Genomic DNA, 20,649 nt, shown 5'->3' with positions numbered 1-20,649 from the left:
AGAAGAGAAAGAAACTTTCTGGAAGAAAATTAAGGTAAAATTATCTATATTTCTATATTCTGTATACATACATATATATATATATATATATATATATATATATATATATATATATATATATATACTGTATATACATATACACACACACACATATTCCAGCATGGAAGACGATTATATTGTCCATCTAATCAACTTAGAGACTTGGCAAAGAGGAAGCAGAAATCATGACAAGCTAATTTTTTGGGCATAATCATTTAACTGCATCTTGGATACAAAACGTAAGATGGCCGTGCCACGTTGGCTCTGAATCATACTGATAAAATGCAAGTCATGGATTTCAGTGGGATAAGAACAGACATTTAACCAATTAAGCAACATTAAACTGACAAGCAATCATCTATGCTGCATACTGAAACTATAATCTTATACCAAAGAAATATGAGATGGAATGTAAGTCTCATTATGATCCTGTGATATATAACTACTTACCATATACTCTATTCTCTTTACTAGACAACTGGGGCGCGATCCGATATAGATCATAGTTTGCGGCGCAAGCGAGGTAACCCGCGTCGCCCGCAGTTTCAGCTCGCAACTCGAGCTATCTAATATTCAGCGCCATCAGATGCTAAACTGGCGTAAGTCTGAAAAACCGACGAGCAGGCAAAATGTGCGCAAATACACCTTTTAGTCGTCGCAAGTACTTGCGCCTGTATTTTGTTCACGTAAAGTCTCAATAAAGTGTAGTTTTATGCAAATTAGCCTACGACTCGTAAAAAATAACGCCAGTTCTAAAAGATGCGCCACGTAATGACGAGATTCAAAATTCATACTTAAACACCTGCGCAGCCGCCATTTCTTCAGTGTGTTTGGTTTGGTTCTTGGAGCTACAGCACACTACAGTGAGTAGAGAGATTAGTGGTAAGAGTAGTGAGAAAGGAGCATTTCATTAAGTTTGTTAGGTCGGATTGTTGGATTGTTAAGCCTGTACATTTACTTACACTTTTTTTCATATTGCACACATTTTGCATACACACATATACAAAATACACAACACTTTTTATTTATCTTTTACAGTTTGAAAGGCTGAGTGTCTGGTTGTGATTGTGTGTGATTGAAGTGGGAGTGAGTGTGAGTGTGTGAGTGTGTGTAGTGTGAGGATGTCAGGGAGAGCTAGGGCTGGGGGGAGGAGGGAAGGGGAGTTGCAGGGAGAGGATTATGGACAGGAGGAGCAGCAGGGTCCCCGTCAGGGAGTGAGCGGAGTGGGGAGAGGGAGAGCCAGAAGGGAGGATGGGAGTGGGGTTGCCCCAAGGCCAGGCACACTTAGAAGAGGGATAGAGGGTGCACATGGGGATAGAAGGGGGGAGGAGGGAGAGGATAGGGAGGAACCCCCACCAGGGACATCCCAGGGAGGGAGCCAGGCGGCCCAGGACGAGGAGCGTATGAGGTGTCCTGATTTCAGTTTTGCAGAAAACCTCGCTCTAGTCCAGGCTGTCCTGGAGAACCATAATGCCCTCTTTGGACAAGAGAAGGGCAAAGGAGTTGCCCGTAGGCGTAAAGATGCTTGGCAGAAGGTGGTGGAGGCCGTCAATGGTGTGTCCCAACAGAGGAGGAATGTGGATGGCCTAAAGAAGAGGTGGAATGATTGTAAGAGGAGAGTCAAGGAGAAGATGGGCCAGGAAGCAATGTCCCAGAGGGCAACAGGAGGTGGGCCTCACTATGAGGCGGAATACAATGAGTGGCAGGAGCTCATTCGTAGGTCCCTGAGCCTCACAGCAGTCCGTGGACTTCCAGGGGCTCGTGACTCAGGGGCTGCAACATCAGCACAGCATGCTGGTGAGTAACATCCCACACACCAGTATTATATGTATTTGAGTTATAACATCCTATATTGTCACACATTCATGTACACAATGAGGAGCATGGTATTTTGCTTACTAACAACAAAATATACAATGAGATTTAACATTAAAGGGACATGAAACACAAATAAGTTTATTTCATTATTCAGATAGAGAATACAGTTTTAAACAACATCCCAATTTACTTCTATTATCTATTTTTCATCATTATTTTCATAATCTTAGTTTATTAAATATCAATGCACATGGGTGAGGCAATCACACGAGGCATTGATGTGCAGCCACCAATCAGCAGCTTATGAGCCTATCTAGAAATGCATTTCAGCTAAGAATATCAAGATAATGAAGCATATTAGCTAATGGAAGTAAATTACAAGTTTGTTTAAAATTCCATGCTTGGCTAGCTGAATCATGAAAGAATAAATATGGGTTGCATGTCCATTTAATGCTACTTAACACATTGAAAATCATGATATGAGGTGGAATAGTGAAATACTAACATGTCTCAGAGTAACACAGGCCACAAGCCACATGTAGACTTTTCAGTAAATGGACACCATATTCATCACAACCATAGTGTCACTTAAAGACCACATTTTCTCCATCACTGACATGTACACAGAACTATTGTATGAAGCACATACATGTATACTTTGCATATTAAAACCCATCATATCACAAATCTCAATGTGCAAATGCATGTTATAGAGTTTGACATGAGAATGTGGATAGGCCCTAGCATGTACATTGTATGCCCACATGGATAGATATCTGACTGTACTAATCCCTCTCATCATTTGACTCCTCCACAGAACCTCCAGTCACCAGGGTGCCTACGCCCATGAATCCCCCAACACCGGATCAAAGTATATCTCCACCTCAACCACCGGTCCAGAGAATCCAGCAGGAGTATGCCAGGCATGACATGGGTTGGACTGCCTCAATTGAGAATCCCAATATTATGCCGCCTGCATTACAGGAGGATACCTGGCAGGAGCCCTGGCCGGAGGATTATTCCTTTGGCTTGGAGGGGGAGCCACGCCAGCCCCGAAGGGTAGATGTCTTTACCCCCGGACAAGAATATCATGCCACTCAAGGATTATACCAGCAGGCTGAGTGGATGCACACCAGCAGCCAATGGGACTATCAGTCCATCCGGACATCTGTACCATCGGCAGCAGTTGGAAGAGCTCCACCAACTGAAATCCATCGCCCTGCACCTCCAGCTCAGATTCCGGGGCCTGCACCTCCAGCTCATATTCCTGGGCCTGCACCTCCAGCTCATATTCCTGGGCCTGCACCTCCAGCTCATATTCCTGGGCCTGCACCTCCAGCTCAGATTCCGGTGGCTGCACCTCCAGCTGAGATTCCGGTGGCTGCACCTCCAGCTGAGATTCCGGTGGCTGCACCTCCAGCTGAGATTCCGGTGGCTGCACCTCCAGCTGAGATTCCTGTGGCTGCACCTCCAGCTGAGATTCCGGTGGCTGCACCTCCAGCTGAGGATCAAGAAATGGAACCAGTGCCTATAGTCCCTGCTGGGGAAGAGCCCATGGATCCACTGAGTTCCGCCATGGGTGAGGAATACATATCCCTACAGAGGAGGCAAACATTGACGTGTGAGAGTCTAACGTCAACCTGTGAAAGAATGCAGAGGGACCAACGCAGGTTCCATAGGAGCCAACAGCGTTTACAACAGCGATCCATTGAGCTGCAAAGGGACATGGCAGCATCTGTAACAGCTATGGTACAAAACCAATCACAAATGCTGCGAGTCATTTCGGACATGCAAATACAGAGTGACCACAGATGGAGGGAACAGAACCAACTGTTGGGTGTGTTGGTGGAGCATTTCACCCACCAGCAGGACATCGCCTCAAGCATCTCGTCTGTGACCAGCACTCCTACTGGATCCACACAACCCAGGAGAGGCAGAAGACCCACTCCAGGCCCCTCATCTAAGAGGCCTAAAAGAAAATAAATATTATTCTATTTCATCAAAAATCTTGTCCTCTGTTATTTACCATATAATTGTCATCCACATCCATGTGAGGTGTGTTTTAGTACAGTAATATTGGTAAAACATATAATAATACCTGTGTTGAAATGGACAAAAAAGGTATTATTATAATGTTTCTGACATATTCCTGCTCAATAAACCACATCACATAGTTGTGTCTCAACGGTACATATAGTAATATTCACTTCTAATATGTACATCAAGGTTTCTCACATCCAATATAAATTTACACGTTGGTATATATAACTAATAATGTATTTAAAGAAGGTGTGAACATAAGGTATAAATATCCATTATCCTCATTCTTAATGATAGTGAACTAAACATGAATGAAACAAATGAGAAATATACAGTAATTAGGGTTGTTAAAGGGACATGAAAGCAAATTTTTTTCCTTCATGATTTTGAAAGAGAAGACAATTATAAAAAACTTAATAATTTGCTTCTATTATTTATGTTGCTTCATTCTATTGATATTCTTTGCTGAAAAGCATATCTAGATATGCTTGGTAGCTGCTGATTAGTAGCTGTATATAGATGCCTCCTGCGATTGTTTCACTCTGTGCATTGCTATGTCTTCATTAAAGTATATCTAAAGAATAAATGAAAATAGGTAATTGAATTAAATTTTAAGGTTTTTACAAATTATATTCTCTATCCTTAATCATGAAAGAATATGTTTGGGTATAGTGTCCCTTTAAGGGAAGGGGGTTGGGATGTAGTAGTTTCACTTACATGCAGTGGAAATCCAAAGTTTGAAATTCTGCAAGACATGATATATACACATGCAATGGTTGGTGAGGTACTGTCAAACATCATAATACATGTGAATGTTATGGTTTACTGTACTTATGAATAAGTAACTTACAGGTGAAGTATTCCCGGATGACATAATCCCTCACTTCATTCCCCCTCAGTGTCTCCCTGTCCACATCCTCAGGTACAGGAACCAGCTGCTGCTGCTGCTCTGGGTCAATGTCCCCCAACAAACGTGTGTCCACAGCAATGTTGTGTAGAATACAGCAAGCATTGACAATGGAACACACTTTGTTGGGGTTATACTGTAGTGCTCCGCCTGTAACATCCAGACACCTGAACCTGGTTTTTAATAGGCCAAAGCTCCTTTCAATGACATTCCTTGTTCTTATGTGTGCCTCCTGGTACCTGAGTTGTGGCTCTGTAATGGGGTGCACCAAGGGGGTTAATAGCCATGGTCTGCAGCCGTACCCTGCGTCACCTGTCATGTAACATATGTGTTTGGATTACTACAGGTACATCATGTGCTTTAAAGGGACACAACATGAATCTCATATAAAAGATAGATTTAATAAAAACATTAAATTTGTGCATTATAAGCAATCTACTTTTATGCCAGTATTAGTCTAGACCAAAAATCTATTTTAAAGGACCAGTCAACACAGTAGATTTTCATTATCCAAAAATGCTAGATAACAAGACAATGCAATAGCACTTAGTCTAATATCAAAGTTATTTTTTATTACAATTTAAAGTGTTATGTATTTTGAAAATCCACCTGTACCATGTGACATCCATCAGCCATTCACATATGCATACACACTTATTCTTGCACATGGTCAGTAGGAGCTGGTGACTCAAAAATATAAAGTATACAAATAATGTGCACATTTTGTTAATGGAAGTAATTAGGATAGTTTATTAAAATTAAAAGGCCTATCTGAATAATGGAAGTGCAATTTATACTAGACTGTCCATTTAATAAGAACCTGCAATTGTTAGCAGCTTGATAATTTACTTAGATTAGATCATTTTCTCCATTCTATAGATAACTTTTGATGACAAGCATATTAGATATGCTCAATAGCTGCTGATTGGTGGCTGCACATAGAAGCCTCATATGATTGGCTCATATATGTGAATTTCTATTTTTTAAAAATAAGATATCTAAAGAATAAATACAATGAGATAATAGAAGTGAATTGTAATGCTGTTTAACATTGTATTCTCTATCTGAAACATGAGATTAAAATATGTGTTTAGTGTCCCTTTATTAGAAATATACAGACAGAATGAAGGTACTCACCAAGCAGCCATCCTCCCGAAAGTGTTCAATTTTCAAACATATTGAATAAGGAGGTCTGGCGCAGGATGTAGGAATCATGTGCACTCCCCGGGAAGCCTGCATACACATGTAAGAATTTCAGATTGGTATCGCAGACCATCTGGCAATTCAATGAGTGAAACCCTTTCCTGTTAATATAGAGGATTGTCTCCTCATGTGGGGCCACAATACGCACATGTGTGCAATCAATTGCTCCCATGACATTAGGAATACCCCCCAGTCGATAGAAGCCTTGTTTAAGACGGTTCCATTCCTGGGGGGTATGGGGGAAATGAATGTATCGTTGTGTCTGGTTATCTAGAGCAGTCAGAACCTCCCCTAGAATCCTGGAGAAGGTAGACTGCGCTAGGCCAGACACAAGCCCCTCTGTTGACTGGTATGAGCCAGTTGCCAGGAAGTGTACAACACACAACAGCTTCTGCATACCAGTCAGAGCTCGGTTCCTATACGCTTGAGGGTCAATATCATCCTTCAAGACCTCATATAGGTTAATGAGGCTTGCAGATGTCAAGCAATATTTTTCCCTGACCTCCACTTCTGTCATCCCAAACAGGGTGACCCTAACCCTGTGTACCCTTGGTGCTCTTCCCCTCTGCTGATGCCTTCGTCCTATAGGCCCTGCTGGCCTATGGGCAGCTGCAGCAACAGCAGCATGGGGAGCACCAGGAACAGGGACAACAGCAGGAGGAGCAGGGAGGGCAGCAGCAGCAGCTGGAGCAGGGACAGCTACAGCACCATGACCAGGGACCTCAGCAGCTGGGATACCATCCAAAACAGGGGCTTGTAGGGGTTCCAGCACCCCTTGTGCCCCCCGACGCTGTCTGACTCTAAATGCAATATACTGCAAGGGAAACATGGTGGCTAATGAGGGTGTGCATTTGCAGGTGTTTTAAGGCTGCAGGTGAGAGGTTGTGCTGTTTGTGATTGGTTTGACACACTTGCAGGGGCAGGAATAATAAATGCTTTTAAGAGGTTAACTATTTGTGAACAAGCTGCTGCTATGTATATTGTTAGGCATGCATTTGTTAGGCCTTCTGAGAGTTACGTTGGTTTCTAAGTCAGTGCAAGGGTTCCTGCGCCTTCAATTTGTGGCGAGCTGAGAATGGAGTAGATTTTGTGAAATCTGCGCGCGTAAGTCCTTACGCCGTATATTGGATAGCAAATTGCGCGTGTTTTGTATGTCAGTCTATGGGCCAAAAAACTACGGGTGACGCCAGAAATCTATGCGCGTAACTTCTAGCTTACTCCGTATATAGGATACCAAACCCGCGCAATTCTTGGCGTCGCCGACTTTTGCGGGCGTGACGATTTTTATCGGATGGACCCCCTGGTGAGCAGCCCACAAAGCAAATATAAAGATCAAGGCCATGGTTACCCGCATTGTGGTGGTTAAAGGGACATTAAGCAATATGCATTTTGTTTTCATGTAACTTGCTTTTGCTGTAAATTACCTCCTATAATTGTGCTTGTTTAAACTGCCTAAAGAGAGGCTGGAGAACTTCCAGCCTACTGAAAGGGACATAAAAAAATGCAAAAAGAAAATGCTATTATGTGTTAGAGAATTTTATTATTGCGCTAGTGCTGCATATTACTAGTGTTTAACCCCTGCAAAGGCACAATAGCTAAGGTCAACTCCACAGCAACATTCTTTACTGGGAGCCAATTACAAGAAGCATATGTGTGAAGCCACCAATCACCAGCTAGCTCCCAGTAGTGTTTTGCTGCTCCTGAGTCTACCCAGGTATGCTCTTTAACAAAGGACACCAAGAGAATAAATAAAATGTAATAACAGAAGGTCAGAAGTAAATTTAAAAGTATTTTACAATTGTAGGTCCTATTGAAATAAAAAAGTTTATGTTTAAAGGGATAGTAAAGTCCAAATTAGACTTTCATGATTCAGACAGGGCATGTCATTTTAAACAACTTTCTAATTTACTTTTGTCATCAACTTTGCTTTGTTCTCTTGTTATTCTTAGTTGAAAGCTAAACACAGGTAGGGTCATATGCTAATTTCTAAGCCCTTAAAGGCCGCCTCTGTATTTGACAGTTTTTCAGAGCTAGAGGGCGTTACTTCATGTGCTTCATATGGATAACACTGTTCCCATGCATGCAAAGTTATTTAAGTCAGCAGAAGCTTAGATACAAGGTAATTACAGAGGTAAAAAGTATATTTCTATAACAGTATTGGTAAATAATCCCTTGGTAAATAAAGGGATTATCTATCTTTTTTATCTATCTTTTTAAACAATAACGTTTTTGGTGTTTACTATCCCTTTAAGTTTCATGCTTTATTAACTTTGAAATGTGTGTGTGTGTGTGTGGGAGGGGGGGGGGGTACTGCCCACAGTAATTGCTTGATCAGTGCAGGAACTCATTTATATTTTTCCTTAAATGGCCACATTAAGAGAGATAAGATAAACAATATTCCTGGCATTGCAGAGGGTGCATCCCTGAACTGCAAAACAATGCATTTTTTTTTCTTTTTAAAAAATTTAAATATTACACAGATATTTTACAATGGGCTGCTTTATTACTAATATGCTATGAATATATAAAAGATGGCTTAATTATCCCTTAAACAGTAAAAAAAACTAAATATAGAGGGATTTTCTGTTTTCCTCTAGATAAAAAAAAATAACAATAATAAAACCATCTTCTAACTTTGAGGACACTACTCATCTGAGCAAAGAGGTTACATTAAATAATTCATACGTCCTGAGTTCAATAAGGAAGCTTAGGGGTTCTGAAGATCTATTACTAACACTACACCAAACTCCAGAAAAAAAAGCAGGAGCAGGGTACAGGCTTATGATAAATAAGTAATTAGTGCCAGGGATATGGGCTGCTAGCGTGTGCCAATAAAGAATTCACATGTTTTCCATTCCAGCTGATAATGTAACTTTGTCTGAATTATTTCCATAATTGCATGAGCCCTGGGAGCTGGAGATGCAGAGGTTTATTGCTGCGAACCGTCCTGGGTCCTGAGTTTAACCCAATAACAACAATCTAACTTAAATCCGCAATAAACTACAAAGAAAGCTACCGATTTAAAGGGATGTTCCACTAATATATTTAACAACAATATAAAAGAGTACTCTTTACACATATTAAAAATATATATTTTCATGACAAAAAAGATTAAAGGGACATTTTGATTTAACCGCATGCCCTAATTTGTATGTAATTTTAGAATTATTTAAACAACTAACTATAAGGGATGATTCTAATCTTGCACTTATTTTTTATAGATAACGATATCTAAACATCAGTTGGTATTGCCATTGCGTTTTTCTAGTGATCACACTCCCAAAATACGTCTGTTATTGGTATCTCTCAAGCTCGAAATTGTCACATCCTGATTTCAAAATACGAAAAGCAAATGACAAACTATCAGAGGTTGAAGGTCCTGTACGTTGTTTGATCTCTTTTAATAGAGCGTATTGATGCTAATAAGTGATGTGTGCAATTAACCTGTTGTGATCCAGTACCATAGCAATATGCAGCTGCTAAAGTGATAGTGGTATAGTGGGCACGTGGGTTTTTTGGGTAAATGATTTAAACAATTTTTAATCTTGAAAAGTGCTTATTATTATGTTTTTAACTTTGATTGAGAAGGTAGTGCATTTATCTGTTTGATATTACTTTCTAACGTCATTCAATATGGCGGATGTGATATCAGTATATTTCGCCCATATGCAAAACTAATGTTTAATTCTATAACATTTTGGTGTACTCAGTAGTAAGATGAAAACGTGTTGCCTCTAGTTTATCAAGCTCTTTTAGCTGTGGAATTCCATAAGTGAAATATGACCACGTAAATGTGTAGTAGATTATTGAGAATTGAGATTGTGATCAGCCAAGCAGGCCTTGCACATTTTATGTATAGGACCATTATCTACCAGACCGATAATAAAAAAGTGCTGCAGATAAACAATGAAAATGGTTGATTATGATCTTGTCAACATTGACCAATATTAACCCTTCGATGACAGGGTTCATTTGTCTTCATCGGAACAACGTTAAACAAATTGAAATCCTGCAATCATGCACACGATTGTGAGATTTCAATGATGGGATCGGGTAAGGGGGGTGTCCCTATGACGCTAGGCACGCCCTCCATGACCCGATCGCATTTTGAAAGTGCCGTTGACTTCAGTACAGCCAAACAGCTAGGACGTTCCATGCCGTCCTAACGGCGCTAAAGCCCAGCACATTTAGGACGGCATGGAACTTCATAATGGCGTTAAAAGGTTAATAATGTTAATAACATTGTCAACAATAATACATTAATAATACATAAATAATGTTAATACCGTTGTTATTACAACATGTTACTCCCTGTCTTTTATCCATGAGCTAACACTTTCAGCTATTCCTAGTCCCTTATGCTGATTATTATCAAATGATAGATTAGGATCATCCCCTCTATGTTTAACCCCCTATGGCTTGGCCCGTATAGATGTGTTCCATAGCAAAACATGTTTAGATTTAACATCTCTCAAAACTGTACCAAGGTGTCAGCCAACAAACTGTCCCACCTAACTGAATGGTACAGTTTTAGACTGAAAGGACAGCAAAATAATTATTTACTGAAAGAAAAAAAAATCAGGCATAAATTTATAGTGAAAAAAACATATACACGTGGTGTTTTCTTGTTTAAAAGGACAGTAAAGTAAAAAAAAAAATATGATTCAGATAGAGCATGCAAGCTTAAACAACTATCCCATTTTATTTATATTGCCTAATTAGCTTTGTTCTCTTTGTATCCTTTGCTAAAAAAGCATACCTAGGTACGCTCAGGAGCATCAATGCACTACAGGGACCTAGCAACTGATTGATGGCTGCACATATATGCCCCTTTTTATTGGTTCACCTTCTTCTACAAAGGATAATAAGAGAACAAACTAAATTTGCTAATAGAAGTAAATTGTAAAGTTGTTTAAAATGAAATGCTGTATCTGAATAAAAAAAGAAACATTTGGATTTTCATGTAACTTTAATGTTGATGTTTTTGTTTTTTTAGATGAGTGGTCAACTGAGAGAAAAAAAAGAGAGAAAATTTGAGCTGAAAATGCAGATGGAAGCGCTCTGTGTATGATTTATGTATAAAAATATATAAATATGTTCTAGAGCCTATACCTTCTTCCCAGTGTGCTGATAAAAACTCATAAAGCATAACCTACTTAAGAGAAAATGGTCTCTGCTCGATGGTTGTTCCAGATGGTTCTTCTCCTCTTCATCAGACGTCATGAGTCTGTGTTAGCTGGAAACCTTGTCTTGACCAATAAAGTTGTTCATGTTGGAAGAGGACAAGTGGTTTACATCAGTGAAAACGAACTGAGATTCAATATTCCAAGAAAAAAGGGAGAATGTAAGGTTGAAGTAATTGTAAATGAACCTACAACTCAACGAGTGGGAAAACTCTCTCCTCAGGTATGTCTGAGGCCTTAATAGCTTTTTACCATAAATGGTAAACAATTGTCTAATTATTTTTTTATGTACATCATTATTATTAAGGATTTATTTTCACTATCCTGTAAAGGGACAGTCTACACCAGAATTGTTATTGTTTTAAAAGATAGATAATAACTGTATTACCCATTCCCTAGTTTTGTATAACCAACACAGTTATATAAATACACTGTTTACCTCTGTGATTATCTTGTATCTAAGCCTCTGCAAACTTCCCCCTTATTTCAGTTCTTTTGACAGACTTGCAGTTTAGCCAATCAGTGCTGGCTCCTAGGAACTCCACATGCGTGAGCAAAATGTTATCTATATGACACACATGAACTAACACCCTCTAGTGGTGAAAAACTGTCAAAATGCCCTGAGAGAAGAGGCGGTCTATAAGGGCTTAGAAATTAGCATATGAACCTCCTAGGTTTAGCTTCAACTAAGAATACCAAGAGAACAAAGCAAAATTGGTGATAAAAGTAAATTGGAAAATTGTTTAAAATGACATGCCCTATCTGAATAATTAAAGTTTATTTTGGACTAGACTGTCCCTTTAAGAAATACTTATTTTCCTGGTGTCTTAATTACTACCAGCAGCTTTATATAAATGATTTTGTTTAGTAGCACATTAAATCCCTTTTCTGTTTATTACGTTAACAAATTATATTTACTTATATATTTGTTTGGTTTTATTTGTTTCTTTATTATATTTAAACACCCCTGCGATTACTAAAAGAGCATACTTATTTGCGGGGCCATATCTGGTTTACCAAAAGAGCTGTCTGACTTTTCAACCAATGAGCATTTTATCCTTAGCTATCAGTTGGGCACAAACATGCACTTCCTGTAAGTTTTAATATCAATTCAAACAGGTTTACATGGAAAAATAAATGTAATTCTTAGGTATAAATCCTGCATTTAGTGTACAGTAGCATATTATTCTTACTATTTATTGCTATAGTGCTAAATAATTTACTCAGTGTTATATTAGGGTATGTAACATACATAGGAAATTACAATATACTGTATGTTAAAAAGTCTACACCAGAATTTTTATTGTTTAAAACATAGATAATCCCTTTATTACCCATTCTCCACCTTTGCATAACCAACACAGTTATATTAATTTACTTTTCACCTCTGTGATTAGCTTGTACGTAAGATCTGCAGACCGCTCCCTTATTTCAGTCCTTTTGACTGACTTGCATTTTAGCCAGTCAGTGCTGACTCATGAATAACTCCACGGGAGTGAGCACAATGTTATCTAATATGGCACACATGAACTAACGCCATCTAGTTGTGAAAAAAATGTCAAAATGCAATCAGATAAGAGGCGGCCCTCAAGGACTAAGAAATTAGCATATGAGCCTACCTAGTTTTAGCTTTCAACTAAGATTGGTAATTATAATATATTTCTTTTGCACTGCTACATAATAACATATCAGCTAGTACTAAGCTTATTTAAAACAAATTGTAGTTTTCTGCAATTATTTTTCAATAGCCAAACACCACTCACTACTGGCTTTATTTGGAGGAGCCAATCAGGCTTGAGTTTGAATACAACAAGATTAGTGACAGTCATTATGTTAATAAAAACTGCATTGATTTACAGTTATTATTTGCAAAAGCCAATTAGGAAAATACATGTAGCAGTGTGTATTTACAGTTCTTAAATAAAGAAATTCTCAATTTACAAATTCTCACCATTTTGCAATACATATGTATTCTGCATCCAGTTTTAGTAATAAACTGACAAACGTATTCATTTTTTTTAAAAAAGTACAGTGTATAATGCAGCTGTGCAGTGCCCTTCTTAAACCTATAAAAAGAGATATTTTCACAACCCTTAATTGAAATAACATTTTTCTATGTTAGTCAATTTAATATTTAATTCATCATATTTAAATAGATCACACCTTTCATTCTGGGTATGTCTGGGACATTAAAAACTAAACTGCACAAAGTCTGCTATACTTAAGATAGTTGCCATGTTTGGATTAGATTGTGCACATAATAATGTTCTTATTTGTTTATGATGCCTGTATATTGTTTGCAGGTTTTTGACTGTCAGTTCTTGCCAAATGAAGTGAAATACTCTCATAATGGATCACCTCTTTTGGAAGAAGATTCTGTGATGCTAAATGTATACAGGTGAAACCAATATATTTTCTATTGATCTAGCAGTATTGCATTGTCTACAGATTATTTAATGCAGAAACAAATAACAGGAACTAAAATATTGTATAGTATTCAAAATATGACAATGTAAAGTTTGTCCTGGTCTCATATCCTGCAACTCCCACAAATTCTTACTCTTTATGGTCAGGTACACCTTGTAACACAATTACCCATCTATTAAATGTAATGTCACAGAATGTATTAGTTTATACAGTAACCACTGCAACAGCCAGTAACAAAAATGGTGCTTGTTACCCTGTTGTGTAAAAGCCACGGATCCAACTGTACTAGTATCATAATCCAACCAAGACCGGGTACTATTAGATAGGTGGTAGTAGTTAGGGGTTAATAGGGTAGCGGGATAGTTGGCAAGGAGGGTGTGGTTGATTAGGGGTTAATAGTGTAGCGTGGTAGTTTGTGATGTGGGGTTGTGGCAGTTAGGGTGTTAATAGTGTATCAGGGTAGTTTGCAATGTGTGGGTGTGGTAGTTAGGGGTTAATAGGGTAGCGGGGCAGTTTGCAATGGAGGAGTGTGCTGGATTAGTGCAGTGTTTTGAGGTGAGCTATATGACGGATTAGGGTTTAATAGTGTAGCAGGGTGTTTTGCTGTGGGCTATGTGGAGATTTAGGGTTTATTAGAGTATGGGGCTTATTGCAATGCAGGTTAGCGTGTATGGTTGTTAGTTTTTTTTCTCCAGTTTGCGTGCTTCATAGAAGTCTATGGGGGAATACGTTAATGGGATTACGACTTTGCAAAGTTTATCTTTTTGCACGCAACAGGTTGCACTCATGTGCAAACTTTTTACTTTTACAAGCGCAACCTGACGTGCGCAAGGAGTTTACTTCTAGTGAAGTTAACATGCGAGTGGAAGCACAAAATAGTGTTCCACTCATAATCTATTCCTTACATGGATAGATAGAGATACATAGATATAGATAGAAATAGATAGATAGATAGATAGATAGATAGATAGATAGATGATAGATAGATAGATAGATAGGTGTTGTATGTCTGTGCATGTGTGTTAAAATACCAACAAAACTTAGAGTCTTTTAAAAGATTATGAAGCAACTCATTAGGTTATTAGTGGGGAAACACATTTATAAGTCTTTATTCATCTTTTAAAAATGGAATATTTACCCTTTAACCAAAAATAACTTGGGAAAAAAAATCAGATGTGTCTGTAAAAAAAAGGTGTTAAAAAGTCATTTGTTTGTATAGTTAAAGCAAACACCTTGTAAGTTAAAAGAATTTGCAGGATGTTTAATTGAGGGTATTTCCGTTATATCAAAGTTGTTTAATTTCCTCCAGGCGTTTACCTATGAGACTCATTTCTGATTCTGTAATAGTTTTTTTTTCAGGCACTCTTTAAATCTTTTACTGAATCTTTGCTAATATATTACTATATTTACTTTTCTCAAAAAGTGTGTGAAGTCTGGAAAAAAATCCAAATAAAACAATTCTGGCAAGACTCATTTTATAAATATTAACAATATAATTACATTTATTTTACAAAGTCATGTACCTGCAATGATGCACTAATATGTGTGTGTGTGTGTACAGTATATATATATACACACAGTGTATGTGTGTGTGTAATGTATTTTGATTATTAAAGAGATATTACATCATTTTTTTCTAAACTGCCTTTAAAAGAAAAGCATTTAAAATGGATTCTTGTGAAGCATACCTCCACTAATAAAGCTTAGACTGTTGTGGGTTATCTATGCCATGTACTAAATGTTCACAAACTTGCATTTCATCTTACAAAAAGTAGAAAAAAACAGCTTTAAAGGGACATAATAACCATGTGCAAATCCCTTGAAAGTGATGCAGCATAACTGTAAAAAACTGACAAGAAAATATCACCTGAGCATCTCTATGTAAAAAAGGTAAATATTTGACATTAATATTTCTTCAGCTAACAATGGTAAGTGCTCTGAGAATACATCCTTCAGCTACTGTCAACTGCATGTTGGAGAAAAAAAATAAGAAAATCAACAGCCAATCAGCATCGCTGATGTCACACTTTGCTTTACTGTGATTTAATGAGATTTCACTGAAATCTCACAAGATTGTATAGTAAACTTCCTTAAACTGAGGAGGGAAATAACATGACTGTACCTGCACATGCCAGATGCACGCTCCCTTGCAAGTTCTGTGACTTGCATCCTGATTGGCTGCTTAAAGTCTCTTTACAATGGGATGTGGCTTCTGAGGAAATTTTAAGGTCAAATATCTTCCTCTTTTACATAGAGATGTTCAGCTGGTATTTTTTTAGTTAGCTATTCATAGCTATGCTGCATCACTTTCAAGTGATAAAACATTTGGATATCATGTCTCTTTAAGTGCACTTCTTTCATTCAAAAATAAATTTTTTGAATTAGAGTACTTTCATTAATATATTATAATTTTATTTTAAAATTTAAGAATGCTTTAAAAATGCTCACCAGTCCTTCTATTTCCCTGGTGGGAAACCATAGGGTGTCTCACTAAGGAGCGTATACTGCATTTTCGTATGGGAAGGAGATGCAGACATTACAAAATTGCACAATGAAAATTGTTATTTAAAAATCATACAAAAATAAATAAATAATTTAACCATTCACACCAAAATTGTATTATTAAGGTGCATTAAAAATCGTAACAAAATTGTTCACCCAAAATTGTATTTTAATAAAACTTAAAATTTGTATGTAAATGACACAGTAATAAATCATATTAAATATGCAAAGCATAAATTACTGCTTATAAGTAGCTTAATAGTTTTTTCATAAAATGGACTGGTGTTTCATGGACGTATATGACATTGTCTCTCAAATCCCACCGTAATTCTGCAAACATTTTCGCCCTACAAGTCTTATTGTTTTTTCTCGCAACTTAAAAGGTGGCAAGCTTTTATCAGAATACTCAAAACACTATATATATATAGATAGATAGAGAGAGAGAGAGAGAGAGAAAGAGCGAGAGAGGTATAGATACTGTATATACAGATATATATAGCAATATGTATTTAAACTATTTAGAACATATTCCCATATGTGAAGAACATTGGAATGTGAAATATTTGCAGTACATACAAATTATAACACTTTATTATATATGAATAATGCATAAATATGATTTTTCATATTTTCAGCTACTCGTTGAGCTTACTGCTGGTGTTACGAGTTAAAAGTAAACATGATCGCTTGAGCACAATAGCGATTTACGCAACAATGATTACTTTGTCCTCAGAGCTCTGGACAACTGTGTAAAAGGTTGCACAAAATACATAAAAAATACATGATAAAGTTTAGTTACACTCATAATAACTCTATCTAATAAAAAATATTTAAAAAAATATTGCACAAAAAAGTTATAAGGCCTTGAAGATATGAGGTCTCAGGTGTTAGATAAAAAAAGGCTGGCAAAGGGCTTTAACATTGAGATGCTTAGATATACATGTCTAAATATGTGTATGTATATACACTGTGTATGTGTGTGTGTATATATATATATAGCAAGCTTCAGCAAAGTCTGAGGCAAACCAGGTTTTCTTCAAAGCAATTAGTCAAATTTATTGAAGTTTCGGGGAACAAAACTCCCCTTCTTCAGAACACAAATAACACACACAAACCTTAAATAGAGTGAAACACAAACAGGTACCTCCTTCTTCCTGTCAAAAAAGGCGCCAAACTGACATAATTTCCGGTTTAGGTTAATGTGACCCTGGAAGTTTACAACATCCACTTCCGGGTTATAATGATCTTTATATGTACAACAATTGTGAACAAAAAGGGGATCACTAGTGTCTCCAATGTCCCAATGTATTAAAACAACTCACCATTAATAAACCTAGTTCTACATTGTATGTTAAAGCACAATTTACAATGTACCTCGTTCCATACATTTCTTATATGACGCATAATGTGTGCAGTGCTTCACTATACGTGTTTACTTATACTTATGCCGGAAGTTGCGTTACTTCCGGTTGCACCGAAACTCTACCATCATGACGTCACAAATATTTACAATATCACACGTGCAATGCGGTGTCAGTGTTTACATGACAAGTAAGCCTAAACCATAGCGATGTCAGACTACAATTAGAACAGCCAGTAAGAATATACCAACAAGCATTAAGTGGTCAACCATTTTAACATGTCAAAAAAATGGACAATACAACAATAAGTTAATGCTCAGAGGATCGGACGAGTGAGATACACCACCAGTCATTGTCTATGGTATGGACGATGACGCGGATTAGAGATAATTTCCGCTATCGCCAAGGTACCCCCTAGACCAGTATTGAGTTCCCCTCCCTTATAGGTGACTTTAAAACGTGACAGTGAAATGGTATTATAAGGTATGCACCGTTGCCAATAAAATTGCTATAATGATGGGTGTTAATGTGACATATTGATTACTATCTGTAACAAAGAATGATGTATATATATATATATATATAGACATGCACTAAACCACATCTTGTAAGAAGAATTATATACGTGGATTAAGAAATGTAACCCTGCTGCCGATCCTCTGAGCATTAACTTATTGTTGTATTCTACATACAATCTAGAACTAGGTTTATTAATGGTGAGTTGTTTTAATACACAGGGCCACTGGAGACACTAGTGATTCCCTTTTTGTTCACAATTGTTGTACGTATAAAGATTATTATAACCCGGAAGTGGATGTTGTAACTTCCAGGGTCACGTTAACCTAAACCGGAAACGATGCCACTTTGGCGCCTTTTTTGACAGCAAGAAGGAGGTACCTGTTTGTGTTTCACTCTAAGCACGGTTTGTGTGTGTTATTTGTGTTCTGAAGAAGGGGAGTTTTGTTCCCCGAAACGTCAATAAATTTGACTAATTGCTTTGAAGAAAACCTGGTTTGAATCTGACTTTGTTGAAGCTTGCTGTATGTACACAGAGGGATTGGGTGTTTGACCCCAGGAGGGCGGATTAACATCTTGGATTGTTTTATTTATATATACATATATATATATATATATATATATATATATATATATATATATATATTACACATTGCAGTGCAAAAGTCTTAGGTCACCATTAGATTTGTTGTTTTAGCAATTGTATAATGACCATATATAATTATTTCTCAGTCTCTTTATTAGAATACAAGCAGAAAATACAGGACACATTTACTTTCAACTTGTAATATGCGTTATCGTTTGCTCACAACTGTTTAAGCGTGCCACTCGTAATCTTGCCCTAAATAAGTTAAGAAAAGGTTAACGGAACACAGCCACTCTCATTCATTGATATATTTTCTAGGTCTGCTTTTGCGCTACAATGGTAGAGATGAGGGATTGAGACATGGAACTATGTGGCTTTGCACTGCTGCTTGACACACTTCAACTTACAGCAACACAATTTTAATTAGAAAATTTAAAAACAAAATCTCATCACAACAGAGTTTCTTCACAAAAATAAAAAATGAAAATGAGACCAAAACCAAAATAAGCTTCCGAGTGTCTCATTTTTTGTCATTTATTTTGAATTCCGTCAATAAATATTTGTGGAAATTTGTTTTCTCTCTCTCTTGTTATAGATGTACCTACATATCCTTAAAATATTTACTTTCTCGCTCTTTACAGAAAACGTTTTCCGACCTCTGATCTAATGTTTAACAAACATTCTACATTCTATTAATTATTTAATTTAGGCCAAACAGATATGGCTAATATTTTAACTAATATGCCAAAAAAATTTACTATGCGTAGTCAAATTGTTCGGTATGTTATCATTACAGTTCTATGAAGAGTGGTTATTTAGAACTTGATACCATTTTCACTCAAGGTTGATTACTCACGGAATAATTATATGTGGTTTACTGTAAGGATCTATTTCTCAATAGGAAACAATATTTTTGTTAACAAAACATTTTCAAAGTAAGGTTATTACATTTACATCTTTATAACTTTTCCTTCTGTGCAGGTTCTCTGAACTGGAGACAACAGTAGAGCGTCTTCTTATGTTAATACAAATCAATGAATCTGAATCTGCTGACAGTATTGTTAATCTTGGGCAATACTTGGAAGTCCCGGAGTTTTACGGTGTCTCATCCAATGCTGTGGATAAAAACATTCTGTCACTCAAGCATGGGTGGAATAAGCCTGGCACAAGTTGTGTTGTCAGAACCCTGTCATCTGCACTACACTTTCCTGCTTACGGACAGGTTGTTGTAGAGGACTTCAGACGGGACAGCAAATACTCACCTGGTTCTCTGCCCAATCCTAGAGCAAGAAACTGTGAGTCTGTATATAGTCTCTAACATATATTCATTTTAATTTGACAATAACTGTTATTTATTGACCACTTTAAACTGTAACTCAGCTCTGAAAAATGATTTTTTTTCTACTGCCTGAAGAGAGACTGGAATGCATAGTGTAGAGTATATAGCTCTGATAATTAAAATGTTTTGTGCATTGATTTCTTGACTGATGAAGGTGCTTATTTAATCTGCCACTAATTTTCAACAGCAAGATAGATTGGATAAATATACTCAATACATTTTTCAAGGGGTATGCCTTTAAATTAGAAATAATGCACATATTTTAATGCTACTATAACATTTGTTTTGTATGAAGATTATTTTCAGTGCAATACTTTATTTTTATACTATGTATTTGTAAAAAGATCTTTAATGTCCTTTTAACTTCATCCCTTGTTAAGCAGTGTGTTGTCAACCTCTCTGTCAGTCAAGTACAAAGGTCACTTTGAGACTATAAAATTGCTTGCAAAATTTAAGAACTTCTGTACAGTTCTATTTTATAGTATCAGATCAGCCCCCGTAAAGGCCAGATCACGAGCGCAAAATCTTGCTGTCCATTCAGTAATACCTGCACACACAAATGTTTGCATTTTCAGGTAAGCTTTGCGCTCATGAGAGGGCGCTTCCATAGGCTCCGATGAGAGCCTCATTCTCATGCTGTGAGAAATGGAGAACCTAGCAAAGGGAAATGGGTAAGTTGTGCAGCGATGGACAGCAAATTTAAATATATATGTATATAAGCAAAAACA

At 37.2% G+C, this 20,649-nt stretch overlaps 1 protein-coding gene across 1 annotated transcript in view; it reads left to right on the top strand.

Annotated features, from left to right (window-relative positions):
• LOC128641079 (FRAS1-related extracellular matrix protein 1-like) overlaps window positions 1-20,649 on the top strand; it is a 393,612-nt gene that overhangs the window by 28,998 nt on the left and 343,965 nt on the right. The window contains exons 2-4 of the mRNA XM_053693633.1: window positions 11,004-11,413; window positions 13,494-13,588; window positions 19,564-19,877. Coding sequence (XP_053549608.1) covers window positions 11,174-11,413; window positions 13,494-13,588; window positions 19,564-19,877 — 649 coding nt within the window. The 5' untranslated portion in view covers window positions 11,004-11,173. The remainder of the gene's footprint in view (window positions 1-11,003; window positions 11,414-13,493; window positions 13,589-19,563; window positions 19,878-20,649) is intronic.

This window comes from Bombina bombina, chromosome 10 (assembly GCF_027579735.1).
Source record: "Bombina bombina isolate aBomBom1 chromosome 10, aBomBom1.pri, whole genome shotgun sequence".
NCBI classification, from domain to species: Eukaryota; Metazoa; Chordata; class Amphibia; order Anura; family Bombinatoridae; genus Bombina; species Bombina bombina.
The sequence above is the reverse complement of the archived record's forward strand: the minus strand, read 5'-3'. Positions and strand labels throughout refer to the sequence as shown.